This window comes from Hylobates moloch, unplaced genomic scaffold (genome assembly GCF_009828535.3).
Source record: "Hylobates moloch isolate HMO894 unplaced genomic scaffold, HMol_V3 SCAFFOLD_8, whole genome shotgun sequence".
NCBI classification, from domain to species: Eukaryota; Metazoa; Chordata; class Mammalia; order Primates; family Hylobatidae; genus Hylobates; species Hylobates moloch.
The window spans coordinates 88,985,327-89,007,382 of NW_026652283.1; the positions used below are offsets into that span (position 1 = coordinate 88,985,327).

The 22,056-nt window shown below is 41.3% G+C and overlaps 1 protein-coding gene and 1 long non-coding RNA gene across 4 annotated transcripts in view; one reads left to right on the forward strand and one right to left on the reverse strand.

The window, feature by feature from the left end:
- LOC116473634 (uncharacterized) overlaps positions 1-22,056 on the forward strand; it is a 223,686-nt gene that overhangs the window by 178,914 nt on the left and 22,716 nt on the right. The gene's annotated exons all lie outside the window — the stretch shown is intronic.
- The window catches only part of MYRIP (myosin VIIA and Rab interacting protein), a 475,698-nt gene continuing 467,087 nt past the window's right edge, over positions 13,446-22,056 (reverse strand). For 2 of the 3 annotated variants that reach the window (XM_058441971.1, XM_032161998.2), the window contains one exon: positions 13,446-15,938. In XM_058441971.1, the coding sequence (XP_058297954.1) occupies positions 15,906-15,938 (33 nt within the window). In that variant the 3' untranslated portion in view covers positions 13,446-15,905. The remainder of the gene's footprint in view (positions 15,939-22,056) is intronic. The other variant, XM_032161999.2, reaches the window with a different exon arrangement.

The following is a 22,056-nucleotide window of genomic DNA, read 5'->3' on the forward strand; positions in this document are numbered from 1 at the left end:
GAGATGTGGTACTGAGAAGAATGTATATTCTGTTGATTTGGGGTGGAGAGTTCTGTAGATGTCTGTTAGGTCTGCTTGGTTCAGAGATGAGTTCAATTCCTGGATATTCTTGTTAACTTTCTGTCTTGTTGATCTGTCTTATGTTGACAGCAGGGTATTAAAGTCTTCCATTATTATTGTGTGGGAGTCTAAGTCTCTTTGTAGGTCTCTAAGGACTTGCTTTATGAATCTAGGTGCTCCTGTATTGGGTGCCTATATATTTAGGATAGTTAGCTCATTGTTGAATTGATCCCTTTACCATTATGTAATGGCCTTCTTTGTCTCTTTTGATCTTTGTTGGTTTAAAGTCTGTTTTATCAGAGACTAGGATTGCAACCCCTGCCTTTTTTTGTTTTCCATTTGCTTGGTAGATCTTCTTCCATCCCTTTGTTTTGAGCCTATGTGTGTCTCTGCATGTGAGATAGGTTTCCTGAATACAGCATACTGATGGGTCTTGACTCTTTATCCAATTTGCCAGTCTGTGTCTTTTAATTGGAGCGTTTAGCCCATTTACATTTAAGGTTAATATTGTTATGTGTGAATTTGATCCTGTCATTATGATGTTAGCTGGTTATTTTGCTCGTTAGTTGATGCAGTTTCTTCCTAGAATCGATGGTCTTTACAACTTGGCATGTTTTTGCAGTGGCTGGTACCAGTTGTTCCTTTCCATGTTTAGTGCTTCCTTCAGGAGCTCTTTTAGGGCAGGCCTGGTGGTGACAAAATCTCTCAGCATTTGCTTGTCTGTAAAGGATTTTATTTCTCCACTTATGAAGCTTAGTTTGGCTGGATATGAAATTCTGGGTTGAAAATCCTTTTCTTTAAGACTGTTGAATATTAGCCCCCACTCTCTTCTGGCTTGTAGAGTTTCTGCCGAGAGATCTGCTGTTAGTCTGATGGGCTTCCCTTTGTGGGTAACCTGACCTTTCTCTCTGGCTGCCCTTAACATTTTCTCCTTCATTTCAACTTTGGTGAATCTGACAAATATGTGTCTTGGAGTTGTTCTTCTCGAGGAGTATCTTTGTGGCGATCTCTGTATTTCCTGAATTTGAATGTTGGCCTGCCTTCCTAGGTTGGAGAAGTTCCCCTGGATAATATCCTGCAGAGTGTTTTCCAACTTGGTTCCATTCTCCCCGTCACTTTCAGGTACACCAATCAGATGTCGATTTGGTCTTTTCACATAGTCCCATAACTCTTGGAGGCTTTGTTTCTTTTTACTCTTTTTTCTCTTAACTTCTCTTCTTGCTTCATTTCATTCATTTGATCTTCCATCATAGATACCCTTTCTTCCAGTTGATCAAATCGGCTACTGAAGCTTGTGCATTCTTCACGTCATTCTTGTGCCATGGTTTTCAGCTCCATCAGGTCATTTAAGGACTTCTCTATACTGGTTATTCTAGTTAGCCATTCGTCTAATCTTTTTTCAAGGTTTTTAGCTTCTTTGCTATGGGTTCGAACTTCCTTCTTTAGCTTGGAGAAGTTTGATCGTCTGAAGCCTTCTTCTCTCAACTTGTCAAAGTCATTCTCCATCCAGCTTTGTTCCATTGCTGGCAGGGAGCTGCATTGCTTTGGAGGGGGAGAGGCACTCTGATTCTTAGAATTTTCAGCTTTTCTCCTTTGTTTTTTCCCCATCTTTGTGGTTTTATCTACCTTTGGTCTTTGATGATGGTGACGTACAGATGTGGTTTTGGTGTGGATGTCCTTTCTGTTTGTTAGTTTTCCTTCTAACAGTCAGGACCCTCAGCTGCAGGTCTATTGGAGTTTGCTGGAGGTCCACTCCACACCCTGTTTGTCTGGGTATCAGCAGCAGAGGCTGCAGAACAGTGAATATTGTCGAACAGGAAATGTTGCTGCCTGATCGTTCCTCTGGAAGCTTCATCTCAGAGGGGTACCTGGCCGTGTGAGGTGTCAGTCTGCCCCTACTGGGGGGTGCCTCCCAGTTAGGCTACTCAGGGGTCAGGGACCCACTTGAGGAGGCAGTCTGTCTGTTCTCAGATCTCAAACTCCATGCTGGGAGAACCACTACTCTCTTCCAAGCTGTCAGACAGTGTCATTTAAGTCTGCAGAGGTTTCTGCTGCCTTTTGTTTGGCTATGCCCTGCCCCCAGAGGTGGAGTCTACAGAGGCAGGCTGGCCTTCTCGAGCTGTGGTGGGCTTCACCTGGTTCGAGCTTCCTGGCCGCTTTGTTTACCTACTCAAGCCTCAGCAATGGCAGGCGCCCCTCCCCCAGCCTCGCTGCCGCCTTGCAGTTTGATCTCAGACTGCTGTGCTAGCAATGAGCAAGGCTCTGTGGGCATGGGACCCTCTGAGCCAGGCACGCGATATAATCTCTTGGTGTGCCGTTTGCTAAGACCATTGGAAAAGCACAGTGTTAGGGTGGGAGTGACCCGATTTTCCAGGTACCATCTGTCACAGCTTCCCTTGGCTAGGAAAGGGAATGCCCTGACCCCTTGCGCTTCCTAGGTGAGGTGATGCCTAGCCCTGCTTCGGCTCACGCTTGGTGGGCTGCACCCACTGTCCTGCACCCACTGTCCAACAAGCCCCAGTGAGATGAACCCGGTACCTCAGTTGGAAATGCAGAAATCACCTGTCTTCTGCGTCACTCATGCTGGGAGCTGTAGACTGGAGCAGTTCCTATTTGGCCATCTTCAATTTTAGGTATCTTTAAGGTAGCTAATTAAAAAGTATGGATATTCCAAAATCAGTTCAAGCAACATTATTGAGCAAACTTCAGAGCAAAAGAAAGTAATTACTCTTCCCCAAATCTATTCTACTCTTTTAGTTAAGGAGCTGCCACTGATCCTGCAGTCCTGGGAGGAAACCTGGGGCCTTTTCACCTCTTCTTTTCTCATCCTTCCTCTTTCTGCTTGGTCTCTGAGTCTGCCTCCAGTTCCCACACCTGCTTTCAGCCTTACTTTTGCCCTGAGCCTGGGTTGGGAGATGGTTAGAGAACAAGACTTATGAAGTATTAGAAATGTTGAAGAGGAATGGGACTTTGGGGTTTGCTGCCCAGTGCTGCCTCAGGCCTCTTCTCCCCACATTCAGCTGCAACACTCCTTGGTTTCCCAAGGTGTGACTACAGTGGGCCTGGGTGTGGCTCAGGCCACCTCTCTGGAAAGCACAGACATCCAGGTGGTGCTAACTATGTAGGTACATGGAGGGTATGAGTTGTGGGCACATGGCTGCCTACACCTGGATTTCAAAGGATGCCCTGAAGAGCCAAGGGTCTCAGGCAGAGAACTGCCACAGGGGTGTGGCTATGACAGATTGCTCCATAGGGCAATGCTTTGTGGTGCCAGGGAAGCAGGGCCATCCCTGAAACCCCAGAACTATAGAGTCACCAGTGTGCACCTCCAGTCTGGGAGAGTTGTGGGCATGAGACTGTAATGTGTGAGAGCTGTGGGAGTTGGGACATGGAGTTCAAGAAGATTATTCTGGAGCCTTAAGATTTAATGTTATTTTCCCTGTTGGGATTTGGATTTGCTTGGGACCAGTTACTCTTTTCTTCCTTCCTGTTTTCCTCTTTTGGAATGGGAATGTCTATCCTATGCCTGTCCACCATTATATCTTAGAAGTCCATAACTTGTTTGATTTTACAAGTTCCCAGCTGGAGAGCGATTTGCCTGAGGATGGATTGTATCTCACCCATATCTGATTTAGATGAGACTTTTGAGTTGGTACTGGAAAAAGTTAAGACTTCTGGGGCTGTTGAATTGGAACGTATTTTGTATGTGAGAATGACATAAATTCAGGGGGCTAGGAGTGGAATGCTATGGTCTAAATGTTTGTCTCCCTCCAAAATTCATATGGAAACTTAATTGCCAATGCAATAATATTAATAGGGCCTTTAGAAGGTGGTTGGGTTATGAGGGCTTTGCCTCCTGAATGGGATTAGTGCCCTTATAAAAGGGCTTGAGGGAGTCTGTTTGTCCCTTCATGCCCTTCTGCCATGTGAGGACACAGGGAGAAAGTACCATCTTGGAAGCAGAGAGTGGGCCCTCACCAGACACTGACTCTGCTGATGCCTTGATCTTGGACTTCCCAGCCTCCAGAACCATGAGAAATACATTTCTATTAATTATAAATTACCCAGTCTAAGATATTCTGTCATAGTAGCAGGAAGAGACTGAGACATGCTGTGTGTACCTCCTCTCCTCTGCTTCTTCCAGCTCCACCATTCATTGGTGCCCTTCATTCACCAGCTGGCCTTCATTGAGGTCTACTACTAGGGAAAGTTGATTGTTTTTCTTTGTTGTTGTTGTATTAAGTGAAATGGTGAAGGGTTTGAGTTTTCTGTCTGGATTGATATGGTGCAAGACAGAGGCTGCAATAAGGAAGCAAAGACCAGAAACCATTGATCTCTAAGTATGAATTCCTAGGCTTTTTGGAAGGACTTCGGGCTTCACAGAAAATAGATTTAGGGGTTTGAACCAGTGTAGGTTTGAACCTAGATTTTGAGTGCCATGAAACCTACTCATCTCAATCATCTGGGTTATGCCAGGATTATCCTGGGCTAGGAGGGGGTCAGGGACCATCATAGAGGTAACATTTGAGCTGGGCATTCTTGAGGAATTGGGTAGGATTTTCGGTATCACAGGGAGATATTCCAAGAGACCTGAAAGTAATGTGGGAAGACACAGAATTGAAAAAGGTCCTAGCTTGAAAGGTTTGTGACCCTTAGAGGGCAAATTGGGCCTTGCCAGGAACTCTGCCAGGAACTCTGATCCAAAATTTCTGTAGGGTTACAGTGCAGCTCTGACAATGCCTGGAACAGGCTTTCCAACTGCGTTTAGAGTTGCCTTTTTAGTGTTAGCCAAGAAGTCCATTGGAAGAGTGGGGGCCGAGGGAAGCAGAATCCTGGCTGTTTCAAGTCAAAAGGAGTGGCTTACTCCTTTGTTAGCAGACAGTTCAACAACTGATGGGCACCAAGCTGATGTCTGGCTGAGTGACATTAGCAGAAGCTGTTGTATCCAGACAGTCAGCATTTCAACAGCTCAGAGTGATGAGCTTGGACTCAGGAAAGAGAATAACAAAGTCATTTAAAGACAAAGAGGAATCTCAGCCCAGCAGACCTAAAAGAACATCCCATTCATCACCAGGGTGGCTCTACAAAGACCCAAATTACAAATAGGGTAAAAACGCTCATGCATAGAGTCTGTCCACAGTGGAGCATCCTTTACACGTAGCCTGTGTTTATCAGGCAAATCATGCTTGCCCTGCCTTCCCATTTTAAAGACTGTCTTTAAAAGTCTTCCCGACTTCCCAGTGGATTTGTCCTGAAATGAATGAAATAGTAGAGAAGAAGAAATCAGAAAGGACAGGCTCTGAAATTGCAAATTGCTGTCATTACTAGGAAACAGGAAAGGGCATGCTGAAGATAGAAATATATTAGAAAACATTTACTACCACCACTGCCTACAAGTAGCCCTCTTATCTTTGATTAAGTAATTACCACACTGCTCAGTGAATGAGGACAGCAATTACATGCTTTATCATCCTGTCACCTCACCACCTAATGCTTCATAGTTATGGCACGTTGTGGCTCTAGGCCAGCAGTGTTCCTTGTCATGTGAGATAGCATATAGAGAAGGTGGCTTTCACAGCCTTGAGGCTCTTAGCCTCTCAGTCCTGTCTCCCCAAACGTCCCTGAACAGTACAAGGCTGAGAACTCAGCACACTTGAAGGAGCCATCTGGGAAGCGCCAAGGGCATGCCAAATTGCCCTAATTGTGGCAGGGTACAGACTCTGTGGACTCATGGAAGGTCTTAATCATTAACAGATGTACAGACATTCATTTCACTTTTCCTGCACAAGTAGACTTTACAGAGATGCTTGGGTTGCTGGGCTTGTAAATTGCTGCCCCTTCCTGCCTGCCTGGCTTTGAACACTATAAACATGGAGATGGGCAGAGCTAGATAGAGGAGGAGTCTGTTACCTCATTCATTTGCCTCACAATGCCACGTGGCTCTTACCTGTGTTAGCAGAAAGATTTAACTTTGGCACATTTCAAAGAGCCATAAAGACACTTGACTGAAAAGCCCAAACCTCAAGGCAGTCCATTGGTTTATTGCTAGGCAGTAATAAGCTGTTGTCCTTTAGAACTTGAATTAAAAAAGCTGGATAGTTAGTAGACATTCTCTCTCTGGCTTGGGGAGGAGAGTAAGGAAGATGCAAGATCGACAAAAGTTTTCACGAAAGGAATGGCACAACACATCCCAGGACCTAATCCTCTTATGAGGGTCACCAATGGCTAGGAACTCTCTGGATTACCTCCCCACCTCTGTCCTTCTATCTGTCCTTTACACATTGAATCAGGTCTAAAGAATTAGCACTGCCCCTTACAGGGGTAGGGATGGGGACAAGCTGGAGGGGGAATGTGAGTCATCAGAAGCTTGCTAGGTTTTCTAACTGGTAGATGGTCTTCAAATTTTAAGCCACACAACCCATCAGTAAAAACTGTTTGACAATGTACCCCTGAAATATGTGTATTTATTTTTAAATTATTTACATGTACTTACTATCAGCTATCTACTTTTTAAAATATTGATACATCTTACTTTCAGATTAAAACAAATAAAAGGTCCAATATTTTCTTTTACTTGCTCCTAATTGACTATCTTCTTCTTTTTTTTTTTTTTTTTTTTTTTTTTGAGATGGAGTCTTGCTTTGTTGCCCAGGCTGGAGTGCAGTGGCACAATTTTGGCTCACTGCAACAACCTCTGCTTCCTGGGTTCAAGCAATTATCCTGCCTCAGCCTCCCAAATAGCTGGGACTACAGGCGTGTACCACTACCCCAAGCTAATTTTTGTATTTTTAGGAGAGATGAGGTTTCACCATGTTGGCTAGGCTGGTCTTGAACTCCTGACCTCTTGATCTACCTGCCTCACCCTCCCAAAGCACTGGGATTATAGGCATGAGCCTCCGCATCTGGCCTAATTGACCATGTTCTATACCCCATGTGTAGTCTAGACTCCACTTTGAGAACTACTGCTCTAACCTTTGCGTTCCCCAAGTTCTGGCTTTTTTGTTGGCAAAGGAGGAAGGGGAGGGATCCATTCAGAGAAAAAAGGGGTCATGACTGCATACATGAACTATGTTCAGAGAAATCAATTAAAAAAATGAGCACTTCAAGCTCTCCCCTGGTTTGCCAATGATGGCGGGAGAAGGCAATGGGATTCATGAACTCTGTGTTACCTCTCACTGAGCCCAGAGATGGCATTTAAAATGGCACAGCTCGACTAAGCCAAAGTTGATGCTGTGTCTCATTGGGCTTCATGGGTCATGAGAATCTGGAAATACATGGGCTTGTACCAGACTCTGGGGAGCAGGTTCCTGGACCACTCATTACTACCTGGGGTTATGTCACCCTCCCTAAACGAAGAGTGAAGGTAAAGTAGAGGTTGGTGGAGCCTCCTAATCCTTCATCTTGGTGTTGTGATTCCCCACACATTTCAGTGTTGCGGTATCCTCACCCCCAATCCCAGGATGGGCATGAGAGAGACTGCTCCCCTGCTGTGCATGATCTTCGTGCAGTTCAGTCACATGGACAGAGGTAACCACAGCCTAGAGCCAGGACCACCACAGCCACCAGAGGTGAACCAAACTCATTTCAAGCACCTGCTCTGTGGCAGTCTCTGTGTGGGAAAAATGGAGCCCAGTTCCTTAAGAAGCTCTTGGGCCAGTGCAGGCGAAAGATATGCAAACACACACATGGAGTGCAGGGGACATCTTAGTTTGGGTTTTCTCCCAAAGCAGACTGAGTCAAATTGTTCACTTGGGTGGCATTCCTAGGAAAAATACTGAGGACGGGTGAAGTGAAAGAAGGAAGGGAGGAAAAGTCACAAAAGAGGCATCAGTGAACAGGCTGTCACTGTGGGTAACTGGGCCTCCATCCCTCAGAGGATCCCTTGAGGAATTCTGTTGAACTTTCTCGAAGTGTGGCCAGCAGCATTGGCATCACCTGAGAGCTTGTTAGAAGTGCAGCATCTTAGGCTGTACCCTAGACCTACTGAATCAGAAGCTGTTTGCACATGAAAGTTTGAGAAACATTGCCTTAAATCTTTCATCTTTGCCAACCATAACAACTTTGATACAAAACATTTTTTAAAAACTATTTTAGGACTTGGTTCCACTAAACTGGATACTTCTATAACTCTTTTGAGGTTTCCAATATTTGAAGTGCATATTAAAGTTTTTTCAGCCCTTAGAAAGCTATTTAAAATGCAACTCCATTTACCTGTACTTTATCATAATTACAACTCAGTTGCAGAGACAGAAGGCTCATATAGCCAACTGTTCTGTAAAATGCAAATTTTGTATGGGAAGTATTTTCCCTCAGAGAAAAATAGAGCGGCTGTCATGTAGAAGTTATTTTTAAAGAAATACACCAAATGTCTCCTGTAATTTAATGTTTTATCAAAATTTCAGTGAATAGAATACCCTTTGTGAAAGATCAATACATATAACTCAGATGTAGCTGGACCGTCTTTACTGTCTTACATTTCTTGCCATCTGATGGGAATGGGATGTGGGTGGGAAGATGAGGAAGTCAGGAATTTTGGCCAGGAAATGCCTGCCTGGAGAGGATTTCACATGGTCTACTGATGTTATTCTTTTTAATCTCCCACTCCTGATCTGTGTCTGACCATTTAAATGTTAGCTTGTTTGCTGTTAATGTTTAGCAAACATTATTGTGCCAGGCACACTAATGGTAGTTGTCAGCATAAAATGAGCAATAGAGAGACTGACTTTCCAAAGCAGAGAGTTTATTTGGGAAGAGCAGGAGATTGCAATCCAAGATATACATGCTATGATGGATCATAGGTGCATCCAAGGCGTTTGGGGAAAGGGGAAAGCTTTTAAAGACACAAAGGAGAAACCCACATAAGCCGTTTTGAAACAAAGACCATTGGTTACAGGGGCTTGTTGCAGGAGTTGGCATTAGCTTTTTGGTGGAGACAGCTGGTGTCAGGCAAGTGTCCTTGAGCAAGTGGCTTATCTGGATTACTGCTTTGTATATTAACAGACTCAAATATGTTTAGCTTTTTGATATGGCATGAAAATGAGATGCTGAAGTATATATACTTTAAAACTTATGTTCAGCAATAATGTTTCAGTATTTTACCTTACTTGGAAATGATCTAGATTTAAAATTTAACTTAGAAAAATTTGAAGGGTATGGTTACCAAAGAAATTTGGGACACTTTTAAAAGCAAATATTTTAAAATATAATTATTGTTTAAAACTACATTTATAAACTTTTATTTCAGTTACATCTATCTAATTCATTCATTCTTAACAATTATGCTTGGAACACTCATGAAAATTACATGAGACATGAGACAAAGCTGCCATCACCTCAAGTGATTTTCCTATTATCCATTTTGACAGCACATGCATGTCAGGGAGTCATGACAAAGCAAGAGCCCTAAAGTTAAGTACATGAGTATTGTTGACAACTCGGAAGACATAGATGTTCTCATTAAACTGACAGTATTAAACGAGTCTTATTACAGATTTACTCAAGTCATGTAAACCTGAAAAGCATTTAGGCTAGTTCCTATATTTCTAGGAATTTTAGGTATACTCATTTATCTCTAAGCCAATTTGAATAAAGCCTTTAATATTTGTAGAAAAGACTTTTACAATTTTTCATTTGCTCAATATTCAAATAGTCAAAAATCATGCCAAGAAGGAAGAAAGTGGACAGAGGGGCAGAGCATATAAAGTTAGCAGGGCTTTTAGAAAAGGAATTTCAGTTGACTAAGAAGTTCCCATGGGAGAAGCAAGATTTAATAGAACAGAGGGGCCTTAAAAAATGTATGCATAGCCTGAATATTAGCTTCCAGTTGACTTCTGGCCATAGAGTTCCTTAAAAAAATCCTCCTCGGCCTGGCACCGTGGCTCACGCCTGTAATCCCAGCACTTTGGGAGGCCGAGGTGAGCGGATCATGAGGTCAGGAGATCCAGACCATCCTGGCTAACACGGTGAAACCCTGTCTCTACTAAAAATACAAAAAATTAGCCGGATGCGGTGGCGGGCGCCTGTAGTCCCAGCTACTCGGGAGGCTCAGGCAGGAGAATGGCGTGAACCCAGGGGGCGGAGCTTGCAGTGAGCCCAGATGGTGCCACTGCACTCTAGCCTGGGTGACAGAACGAGACTCTGTCTCAAAAAAAAAAAAAAAAAAATCCTCCTCAAATATCTTACTATCAGGTTTCATCTGTGACAAACAGCAAATATTCCTGGCAGTACTGAACTTTTTTGTTTTCCTTTCTGAGTATACAGCTTAGGAGAGAAAGCCAAACAAACAGTTCAATTCCAAACCAAAGGTGTAATTCAAACTCATTCTTACAAATGTTTTTCTCCTGAGAAGCTCTGCATTTCAATTTGATGCTGCAAAGGATAGGCTGTGAGTGGATGTGTATATGAAAATCTCGGTCTACAATCCCACACAAATTTCATTCAGATTAATGGTGGAGGAGTCAGTCTAGTCAGACACATTGTCTTTCTGAGAGCCTCACAAGAGTTACTTTTATAGATAGGAATGATGTGTGGTTAGCATGCTATTTTATGCAAATGGTGGCTTCCTCATCCAGCGTGATGCATCTTTTATTCCTTAAGAACAGGTACTTTAATGGTTGAAGCTGCTATATATTTACTCAGTCCTTCACAGGTTGGTTGTTGAGGATCAAGAATAATTTCCCCCTTTTCCCTGTTTATTTTAAATAGGCAATGTGTTCCTATGACTCAAAACTTAGATGGTACAAAAAGGTCTTTGGTGACAAATTTCCCTTTCACCTCAAGCCACTATCAAAGAGAAATTACACTGGATACTTGTTAAAAATGGCAAGACAGATTTTATTTGAGCTACTGCAGTAGGGAAGAGATATAACCATAGTCATATAACCAAAGTCAACTCTGAATATAGCAAGGGTATCTGGGGATTTTTAGCCAATGGACTTGGTGAGGAAATTAGTGGATAGAAAATTATTAAAAGGAACTTTATTAGATATTAAGGGTGGGGGTTCTCACTAAACTGACTTGCTAAACTTGTGTTGGCAGGCCAAGGACAAGGCCTAGTTGAGAAGAGGACTCAGAGAAGCTGGAATAATTTGGTCAAGGAGGGAGTCCTTGTCACCAGCCAGCATTGTTCCTTTCTGTGGACAACCACTAATACTGTATTTATTTTGTTTTAATAACCTCAGGTATTTTCTTCATATTAAATTATGTTAGGAAAAGTCTCATTTCAACCAGATGTGATCCAATCTTACTATTTGTTTAGGGAAACTTTGGTTCTAGAAAATGCTGTCCTATTCACCAGTTCCACTTAGGGCCTCATTTTCTTGGGTATAAAGTGGGATTGCTGTGAACTTCCTCAGAGATTGTAAAGATATAATTGATGTATAGGGACTCAGCAGTGCCTGGCACATGGCAGGCATCTAATGATTGAGATTGCCCTTCCTCCCTTTCCCTGTTGCCAAATGGGCTGTTTTCCCAGCTTTTCTGGGCTTCTTGTTTGAACCACAAATTTTGGTGCCCTAGCAGTCCTTGATGCTTGTGATGGAGATCTGTTTCCCTGCCATCTGTCTTTGTCTGACAAGCTGCATGTGAGTTAGTGCTGCCCACATGCTCTGCACCTCCATTCCGTGCTGCTGCTCAGCAGCAATGTCTACAGCCTGAGATTTCCTTAGTGAGTATTCTCAACTGACTCCATACTTTGAAAATAGCTTTACCTGTGTCACATGACATTGCTAGTTGTGGTTCACTATGTGCTTTAAATACTAATTATCCTGGAAGTTGAATGTATGGAATATTACTTGAATTATGTGGAGAGCACAGTAGCTAATGTTTGGCTGGGTTGTTGTTCCATGAAGGATAAATTCTTTCTCAGATTCCTCTTTGCCTAGCAGTGCAGTTAGAGACAGTCCCTACTTTTGTGTGGAGGGGAAAGAGTTGGGCTTTACAGTTTTGACGGAGCTTCCTTTAAATCCCGGCTCCCTGGCTTTCTAGCTTTTCCAAGCATTAGCTTCCCTAGGGTTACCCAGGTGCAGGTGGAGTCTCTTAAAGCAAGTTGTTTCCCCTCCACCTTGCTCCTAGGTCGGAGGTTCTCAAAGTCTGTTCCCTAGATCAGCAGCATCAATATCACCTGAAGTTTGTTAGAAATGCAAATGAGAAACATTGAGGTGGAGGCTGGGTGCGGTGGCTCATGCCTGTAATCCTAGCACTTTGGGAGGCCGAGGTGGGCAGATTGCTTGAGGTCAGGAGTTCAAGACCAGCCTGGCCAACGTGGTGAAACCTTTTCCCTACTAAAAATACAAAAATCAGCCGTATGTGGTGGTAGGCGCCTGTAATCCCAGCTACTCAGGAGGCTGAGGCAGGAGAATCGCCTGAACCTGGGAAGCTGAGGTTGCAGTGAGCTGAGATTGCGCCACTGCACTCCAGCCTGGGTGACAGAGAGAGACACCATCTCAAACAAAACAAAACAAAACAAAAACCAGAAACATTGAGGTGGAGCCCAGCAATTTGTCTTTCAACAAGCTGGAATGTTTGTTGTTCCAGAGATTCCTTCAACAAGAATCTTTGGAAAGATGATTCTGATGCATGCTCATGTTGGGATACTGGCTTTACTGCATAAAGCCACCAGGCAGAGGCTCTTGGCTTCTGTTAATATTTTCATATATTCATTTATTTTAGGTTAGTGGAAGGTTCGTATTCCTATTTGGGGATGACGGGGTCAGTGTCTGGCTTGAGTGCTCTGGGCATGCCAGCCTTAGAGATGCAACAACCTCCACTGAGCCTGCAAAAGACCGAGAGAGTCACTGCTTCCTGCTCAGCTACACAATCCCCCTGGAGGTTGACAGGGGCTTCTCCATTGATGTCCAGGTTTACCTCTAGGGTCTAACTCAGGGTTTTCAACCTCACCACTATTGACATTTCAGGCTAATCTTTGTTGTAGGGGGCTGCTATGGTTTGAATGTCTCCCAAAGTTCATGTGTTAGAAACTTAATCCCCAATGCAATAGTATTGAAAGGTGAGAACTTTAAGAGAGTTTAGGTCATGAGGGCTCTGCTCTTATGAATGGATTAACATTGTTATCATAGGAGTAGGTTCATTATTGTAAGAGTGGGTTTGTTATAAAAGTGAGTTTGGCTTTCTCTTGCTCTCTCTCATGCATGCTTTCTTACCCTTCTGCCTTCTGCCATGGGATGACACAGCAAGAAGGCCCTTGCTAGATGCAGGCCCTTTGACCGTAGACTTCCCAGTTTCCAGAACTATAGGAAATAAAGTTTTTTCTTTGTAAATCACCCAGTCTGTGTTATTCTGTTATAGCAACACAAAATGGACTAAGACAGGGGCTGTCCTATGCATTGTAGGATGTTTAGCAGTATCCCTATTTTCTGCCCACTAGATGCCAGTGGCAGCACACCCTTAGTTGTTACAATCAAAAATATCTCCAGACATTGTCAAATATTCCCTGAGGGGCAAAAATCACTCTGTACTTCCCTTTGAGAACTGCTGGTCTTAGTTGGGTGACCACTTGAGTGGAGGTGGTCACTGGGAAATTCTGTTGTCTGGACAACTTGCAATGGAGGGGAGAGCAGTATAACTGGAAGGAAGGTTTTGAATCTTGGCCCCTCCACTTACTAGCCACATGACTTCTTTCCCTATCCCCTACTCACTCCTAGTCTCCCTTAACCAAAAAATTGCACACATACAATCTTTATTTTCATAAATGACTTTTACTTATCATTTCTCCTGACAGTAATTCTTGGCAATGTGCATATAACATGAAGGGAAGCATAACTTTCAGAAGTCATCAAAGATATTATCCTGTTGTCCTCATTTTCTTAAACCATTAAAATATTTTCATTTATAAAAATTAATCTAAATATAAATATTGACACTAAAGATCAAAATCACTTGATGACAAAATAATTCTTCTGGAACTATAACATATACTTATGGTTTTTAATAGTAAATTAAATCTTTGCACTTATTTGGCACAAGGAAACCTTTATAAAAGTTCAGATGCCACACAGCAGGCTGCTGCTTCTTCTTTTTTGTTGTTTTTTGTTTGCAAGGCTTACACAGTACACATTTTTGTCAAAGAAAACTGAATATTTTTAACACTGTAACACAACAATAGTTGCTTTTCATGCCTCTTAAATAAAACGTTCTAGTTGGAAGTCAAATCTTTTTTGTTGTGTTTTTAAAATTTGTTTTTGTTTGTTTTGCTCTGAATCACACCAACAGAACAAAAAGCCAAAGATTTACTTATTTCAAAGGAGTCATTTCTGTTAGATGACACATAACACAGCATCAGCAAGGAGTATTGGGAGATTAACGTAGACCCCCATCAGGAGTGGATCATAGCACACAAGTCAGCAGAAAATCAGATCTGGAAATGCACATAGCAGCAAAATAACGTAGAGGTTGGAAACAACAGAGTTAGGCTTTTGTGATGCATTCCAATAATAATTAGCATAAAGGTGTGGCTTTGGCAAATTAATCTCTCTGGCCTTCAGTTATTCAATCTGAAATATGGGAAAACCTATTGAATAAGGTTGCCATACGGATTCAAATGAGAAGAACATTGCCTCCTTCAGAGCAGGCACTTAACACATATTCATCATAACTATTCTCTTGCCTCCTTTCTTTTACCTTCTTCCTAAGATTCAGACTATATCAGGAACAAACATAAAAGAAGGTTGTTAATGCCCAATTAATTGAGTGAAAGTTCAGTTCCATTTGCTTTTATAAACACTCTAAATAGTCATGCATTTGATACGGGTTCAAAGAAACCACGGACATGTAGTGAGTTAGAGTCAATTCTTGTGTCCATTAAATGCACAGTTTGTCCTTGAATTTTTTATACCTATAAATTTTCTAAGGCTATTCCCTAATCATTTTTATCTTTAAGGTCATTTTACTGCTTTGCTGAATATTTATTGGGAAGTAAATTTGGAGGACAAAAATTTTCTCATGTAGTTTTTCTCTATGATAATTCATTTACCTAACCTTTGTTTAGATGGGATCATTGCTAAACCACATCATGTTGATTCTGGACAGTGCCCTAAAGTTGAGCCAATGATGGTCTTTCTCAAGTCCCTTTCCCCTTCAGATTTGGGAAATTATCAGTAAGCCCATGGAAGAACCCTAAATTCTTAATGAGACATTGTTTCAGATAGCCCTGGCATGGCATGAGTGAGTCAGAACTTCTCATCCTGTGGCTTGTGATTGCAAAGCGATGGGAATGACTGGTAGTGTGGTAGGCTAGGCTTTTAGCAGGAAGGAGGTGGCTGAAGGGAGACCAGCAGTCTTGATGGTTGAGCAATCCCCAAATTAGACTGTCCCTAGTGCTCACTGTAGGGACTTGCCTTTCCCTGAGGATTTGCAAGACAAAGATGCTTGTGAGAGATTAATAATCATTAATGATGTATTAAATAATAATTCCCACCTTCCTCCCTCCACCTCCCTCCAGCAGTTTTCCTTTGGACATATGTTGACATGGAATACTAGCTGAATCAAATGTATTAAAAAAAAGATCTTAAAGTCAACATACAGTAGCAAAGCAAACAGGGAAAATATGTATCTTAAACATGGAGCGCTGCTGTTGGAAGCCAGTGTCTTGGTTTTCTGTCTTGGATTCCCCTGGGAGCCTAAGGCAGAGAGTGGGCAAGACCGCAGTGCTGAAGTCTGAGACGGCTTTCTGGATGAGGTATCAGGACAGCCCTGTGCAATGGTGCACTGTGGCCTCCCCAGGCCTTCTCCTCAGGTGGAAATACATACAGTACTCGATGGCTGTTGGGTCAAGGCACTGTCGTGTACGGCCGGAGGCAGTGGGTCACTGGCAGTGGAATTCCATGGTGTCAGTACATCACAGCTGACTCCAGAGCAGGCTCCTGAGGTGAGACATTGAACATACTCTCATCAGCCACTTGGGAAGAGTGAGAAGAAGCAATGAGAAATAATGTTTACTGCTTTTTATATCAAAAGCTATTCATGCTTATTGACCAGTTAGATGTTTCACAACATGTAGAAACTGATGTCATTTTTTAACGCATACTTCTTAATCCACCTGAAATTAATTTTGGTATTTGGAATAAGGTAATTATCGAATGTGCCTTCTTTCCCACTACCATCCCAATGTCCAGTATTCCAAGCACAGTGTTCTTGTTTGTTTAATAATCCATACCTTCTTTACTAGTTTCTAAATCTTTTACAAAGATAGTATAACACATTCTCCTATGTGGCTGTATCTATTTCTAGGCTATTTATTTCATTAACGATCAGTTTCATTTCAGCTTTTGTCTTAAAATCTGGGAGGAAAATCTCTGTAATGTTGCAAAATGCTTTTGTCTATTCTTTCTGATTATTATATGAACTTTAATTCAAGGAAAATTTCACCGAGTTTTTTATGAAAATTGGATTAAGCTACAAATTAATTTGGGAAGAAATGACTTTTCCTGTTGAACTGTTGATGTGATTGATTTATTAAAATCCACTTATGCCTAGTGTTCCATTATTGGAATGCTAAGCATGTGGGAGTTATTTTATCCTACTGCTTAAGGTCATCACCAGGGTGATTTTTCACTCATGCAAAAATTCAAAAAACTGCAACCTCCAGCATAAATGGGATTGATATCACAGTATTTAAGCTATCCTTGCATTCCCACAAAACCTACCTGTTATTTATTTTTTCATTCATTCTTAGAGACAGGGTCTCACTCTGTTGCTCAGGCTGGAGTGCAGTGGTGCGATCATAGCTCACCGCAACCTCAAACTTCTGGGCTCAGGGGATCCCCCCGTTAGCCTCTCCAGTAGCTGGGACTATAGGCACATGCCACCATGACTGGCTAACTTTTTATTTTTTGTAAAGACAGGTCTCACTATGTTGCCCAGGCTGGTCTTGAACTCCTGGCCTCAAGTGATCCTCCCACTTTGGTCTCCCAAAGTGCTGGAATTACAGATGTGAGCCACCTTGCTTGGCCTACTGTCATTTATTACTGAATGCACTTCTCTTTAATTGGCTAATATTTTATTTCATATTCTTCATCTCTGAAGAAGTACAACTGGTGTAACGATTTTCGTTTGTCTGTACGTGCCTGTGTGTGATGGGCACAGAACATGTATACATGCTTACCAGCTATGGATCAGGCTTTCACGATTGGGGTTATGATAGCTTCACAACATGAATCTTTTAGTTTTCAATATTTTGATGACCTGGAATATTTTATATGGTATGGGAATTGTTCCTTAAAAAAAAATCAGCAAAATCATTTGGCACAGAATCTTTTTGAAAGGTTTAATAAATTTTAAGTTTCTTTTTATTTCTTAAGTTAGTTTTTGCTGTTTTTCTGATTTGATTCTGATTTGACTAGTATTGATTCTAAATTTATGAGAATAGTTTTACATCACATTGTATATATAAAAAATTGACATCCTTTTATATAATCTTTTGTTTTCAGTTTTTTTCTTTATGTGACTTACAAAACATCTTTTTTTTTTTTTCAAATAATCAACTCCTAGATGTAGCTGTAGAGAGATCATTTCTATAATTTCTCGTCTTAATTAAATGTTTTTTCAGTTTATTTTTGATGTCTGGAATTAAATGTCTAGTTAATTTGTTTTGCTTCTTCTTTAACAAGGAACAAAATATTTAATACTATCAATTTGATGCAGTATAGTTTTATATGTACCTTTTTGCTTTGATATATGTAATGTTTTCATTTTGTAAGTGCCCTGTGGATTTTTCTAATTCAGTAGTTATTTTGAAGTGCGTGTGTGTGCATGTGAATGTGTATGGACAGTTGTGTATATGAGTTCAAGTGCTTTTTAACTTCTAAGTAGGGTTTCTGGTTTTTTTTGAAATTATCTTTGCTTTGTTTTTTTTTAAATTTTATTATTATTATACTTTAAGTTTTAGGGTACATGTGCACAACATGCAGGTTTGTTACATATGTATACATGTGCCATGTTGGTGTGCTGCACCCATTAACTTGTCATTTAGCATTAGGCATATCTCCTAATGCTATCCCTCCCCCCACCCCACAACAGTCCCCAGAGTGTGATGTTCCCCTTCCTGTGTCCATGTGTTCTCATTGTTCAATTCCCACCTATGAGTGAGCACATGCGGTGTATGGTTTTCTGTCCTTGCGATAGTTTACTGAGAATGATGGTTTCCAGTTTCATCCATGTCCCTACAAAGGACATGAACTCATCATTTTTTATGGCTGCATAGTATTCCATGGTGTATATATACCACATTTTCTTAATCCAGTCTATTGTTGTTGGACATTTAGGTTGGTTCCAAGTCTTTGCTATTGTGAATAGTACCACTGTAAACATACGTGTGCATGTGTCTTTATAGCAGCATGATTTATAATCCTTTGGGTATATACCCAGTAATGGGATTGCTGGGTCAATTGGTTTTTCTAGTTCTAGATCCCTGAGGAATCGCCACACTGTCTTCCACAATGGTTGAACTAGTTTGCAGTCCCACCAACAGTGTAAAAGTGTTCCTGTTTCTCCACATCCTCTCCAGCACCTGTTGTTTCCTGACTTTTTAATGATCAACATTCTAACTGGTGTGAAATAGTATCTCATTGTGGTTTAGATTTGCATTTCTCTGATGCCAGTGATGATGAGCATTTTTTCATGTGTCTGTTGGCTGCATAAATGTCTTCTTTCGAGAAGTGTCTGTTCATGTCCTTCACCCACTTGTTGATGGGGTTGTTTGTTTTTTTCTTGTAAATTTGTTTGAGTTCATTGTAGCTTCTCGACATTAGCCCTTTGTCAGATGAGTAGGTTGCAAAAATTTTCTCCCATTTTGTAGGTTGCCTGCTCACTCTGACGGTAGTTTCTTTTGCTGTGCAGAAGCTCTTTAGTTTAATTAGATCCCATTTGTCAATTTTGGCTTTTGTTGCCATTGCTTTTGGTGTCTTAGACATGAAGTCCTTGCCCATGCCTGTGTTGTGAATGGTATTACCTAGGTTTTCTTCTAGGGTTTTCATGGTTTCAGGTCTAACATTTAAGTCTTTAATCCATCTTGAATTAATTTTTGTATAAGGTGTAAGGAAGGGATCCAGTTTCAGCTTTCTACATATGGCTAGCCAGTTTTCCCAGCACCATTTATTAAATAGGGAATCCTTTCCCCATTGCTTGTTTTTGTCAGGTTTGTCAAAGATGAGATAGTTGTAGATATGCGGCATTATTTCTGAGGGCTCTTTTCTGTTCCATTGGTCTATATCTCTGTTTTGGTACCAGTACCATGCTGTTTTGGTTACTGTAGCCTTGTAGTATAGTTTGAAGTCAGGTAGCGTGATGCCTCCAGCTTTGTTCTTTTGGCTTAGGATTGACTTGGTGATGTGGGCTCTTTTTTGGTTCCATATGAACTTTAAAGTAGTTTTTTCCAATTCTGTGAAGAAAGTCATTGGTAGCTTGATGGGGATGGCATTGAATCTATAAATTACCTTGGACAGTATGGCCATTTTCACGATATTGATTCTTCCTACCGACGAGCATGGAATGTTCTTCTATTTCTTTGTATCCTCTTTTATTTCATTGAGCAGTGGTTTGTAGTTCTTGTAGTACAAGGGTCCTTCACATCCCTTGTAAGTTGGATTCCTAGGTATTTTATTCTCTTTGAAGCAATTGTGAATGGGAGTTCACTCATGATTTGGCTCTCTGTTTGTCTTTTATTGGTGTATAAGAATGCTTGTGGGCCGGGCGCGGTGGCTCATGCTTGTAATCCCAGCACTTTGGGAGGCTGAGGCGGGCGGATCACGAGGTCAGGAGATCCAGACCACGGTGAAACCCCATCTCTACTAAAAATACAAAAAATTAGCCGGGTGTGGTGGCGGGCGCCTGTAGTCCCAGCTACTCAGAGAGGCTGAGGCAGGAGAATGGCGTGAACCCGGGAGGCAGAGCTTGCAGTGAGCCGAGATTGCACCACTGCACTCCAGCCTGGGCGACAGAGCAAGACTCCATCTCAAAAAAAATAAAAAGAAATAAAAAAATAAAAAAGAATGCTTGTGATGTTTGTACATTGATTTTGTATCCTGAGACTTTGCTGAAGTTGCTTATCAGCTTGAGGAGATTTTGGGCTGAGACAATGGGGTTTTCTAGATATATAATCATGTCATCTGCAAACAGGGACAATTTGACTTCCTCTTTTCCTAATTGAATACCCTTTATTTCCTTCTCCTGCCTGATTGCTCTGGCCAGAACTTCCAGCACTATGTTGAATAGGAGCGGTGAGAGAGGGCATCCCTGTCTTGTGCCAGTTTTCAGAGGGAATGCTTCCAGTTTTTGCCCATTCAGTATGATATTGGCTGTGGGTTTGTCATAGATAGCTCTTATTATTTTGAGATATGTCCCATCAATACCTAATTTATTGAGAGTTTTTAGCATGAAGGGTTGTTGAATTTTGTCAAAGGCCTTTTCTGCATCTATTGAGATAATCATGTGGCTTTTGTCTTTGGTTCTGTTTATGTGCTGGATTACATTTATTGATTTGCGTATGTTGAACCAGCCTTGCATCTCAGGGATGAAGCCCACTTGATCGTGGTGGATAAGCTTTTTGATGTGCTGCTGGATTTGGTTTGCCGGTATTTTATTGAGGATTTTTGCATGAATGTTCATCAAGGATATTGGTCTAAAATTCTCTTTTTTGGTTGTGTCTCTGCCAGGCTTTGGTATCAGGATGATGCTGGCCTCATAAAATGAGTTAGGGAGGATTTCCTCTTTTTCTATTGATTGGAATAGTATCAGAAGGAATGATACCAGTTCCTCCTTGTACCTCTGGTGGAATTCGGCCATGAATCCATCTGGTCCTGGACATTTTTTGGTTGGTAAGTTATTAATTATTGCCTCAATTTCAGAGCCTGTTATTGGTCTATTCAGAGATTCAAATTCTTCCTGGTTTAGTCTTGGGAGGATGTATGTGTCGAGGAATTTATCCATTTCTTCTAGATTTTCTAGTTTATTTGCATAGAGGTGTTTATAGTATTCTCTGATGGTAGATTGTATTTCTGTGGGATCAGTGGTGATATCCCCCTTATCATTTTTTTATTGTGTCTATTTGATTCTTCTCTCTTTTCTTCTTTATTAGTCTTGCTAGTGGTCTATCAGTTTTGTTGATCTTTTCAAAAAGCCAGCTCCTGGATTTATTAATTTTTTGAAGGGTTTTTTGTGTCTCTATTTCCTTCAGTTCTGCTCTGATTTTAGTTATTTCTTGCCTTCTGCTAGCTTTTGAATGTGTTTGCTCTTGCTTTTCTAGTTCTTTTAATTGTGATGTTAGGGTGTCAATTTTAGATCTTTCCTGCTTTCTCTTGTGGGCATTTAGTGCTATAAATTTCCCTCTACATACTGCTTTGAATGTGTCCCAGAGATTCTGGTATGTTGTGTCTTTGTTCTCGTTGGTTTCAAAGAACATCTTTATTTCTGCCTTCATTTCATTATTTACCCAGTAGTCATTCAGAAGCAGGTTGTTCAGTTTCCATGTAGTTGTGCAGTTTTGAGTGAGTTTCTTAATCCTGAGTTCTAGTTTGATTGCACTGTGGTCTGAGAGACAGTTTCTTATAATTTCTGTTCTTTTACATTTGCTGAGGAGAGCTTTACTTCCAACTATGTGGTCAATTTTGGAATAGGTGTGGTGTGCTGAAAAGAATATATATTCTGTTGATTTGGGGTGGAGAGTTCTGTAGATGTCTATTAGGTCTGCTTGGTGCAGAGCTGAGTTCAATTCCTGGGTATCCTTGTTAACTTTCTGTCTTGTTGATCTGTCTAATGTTGACAGTGGGGTGTTAAAGTCTCCCATTATTATTGTCTGGGTGTCTGTCTAAGTCTCTCTGTAGGTCACTAAGGACTTGCTTTATGAATCTCGGTGCTCCTGTATTGGCTGCATATATATTTAGGATAGTTAGCTCTTCTTGTTGAATTGATCCCTTTACCATTATGTAATGGCCTTGTTTCTTTTGATCTTTGTTGGTTTAAAGTCTGTTTTATCAGAGACTAGGA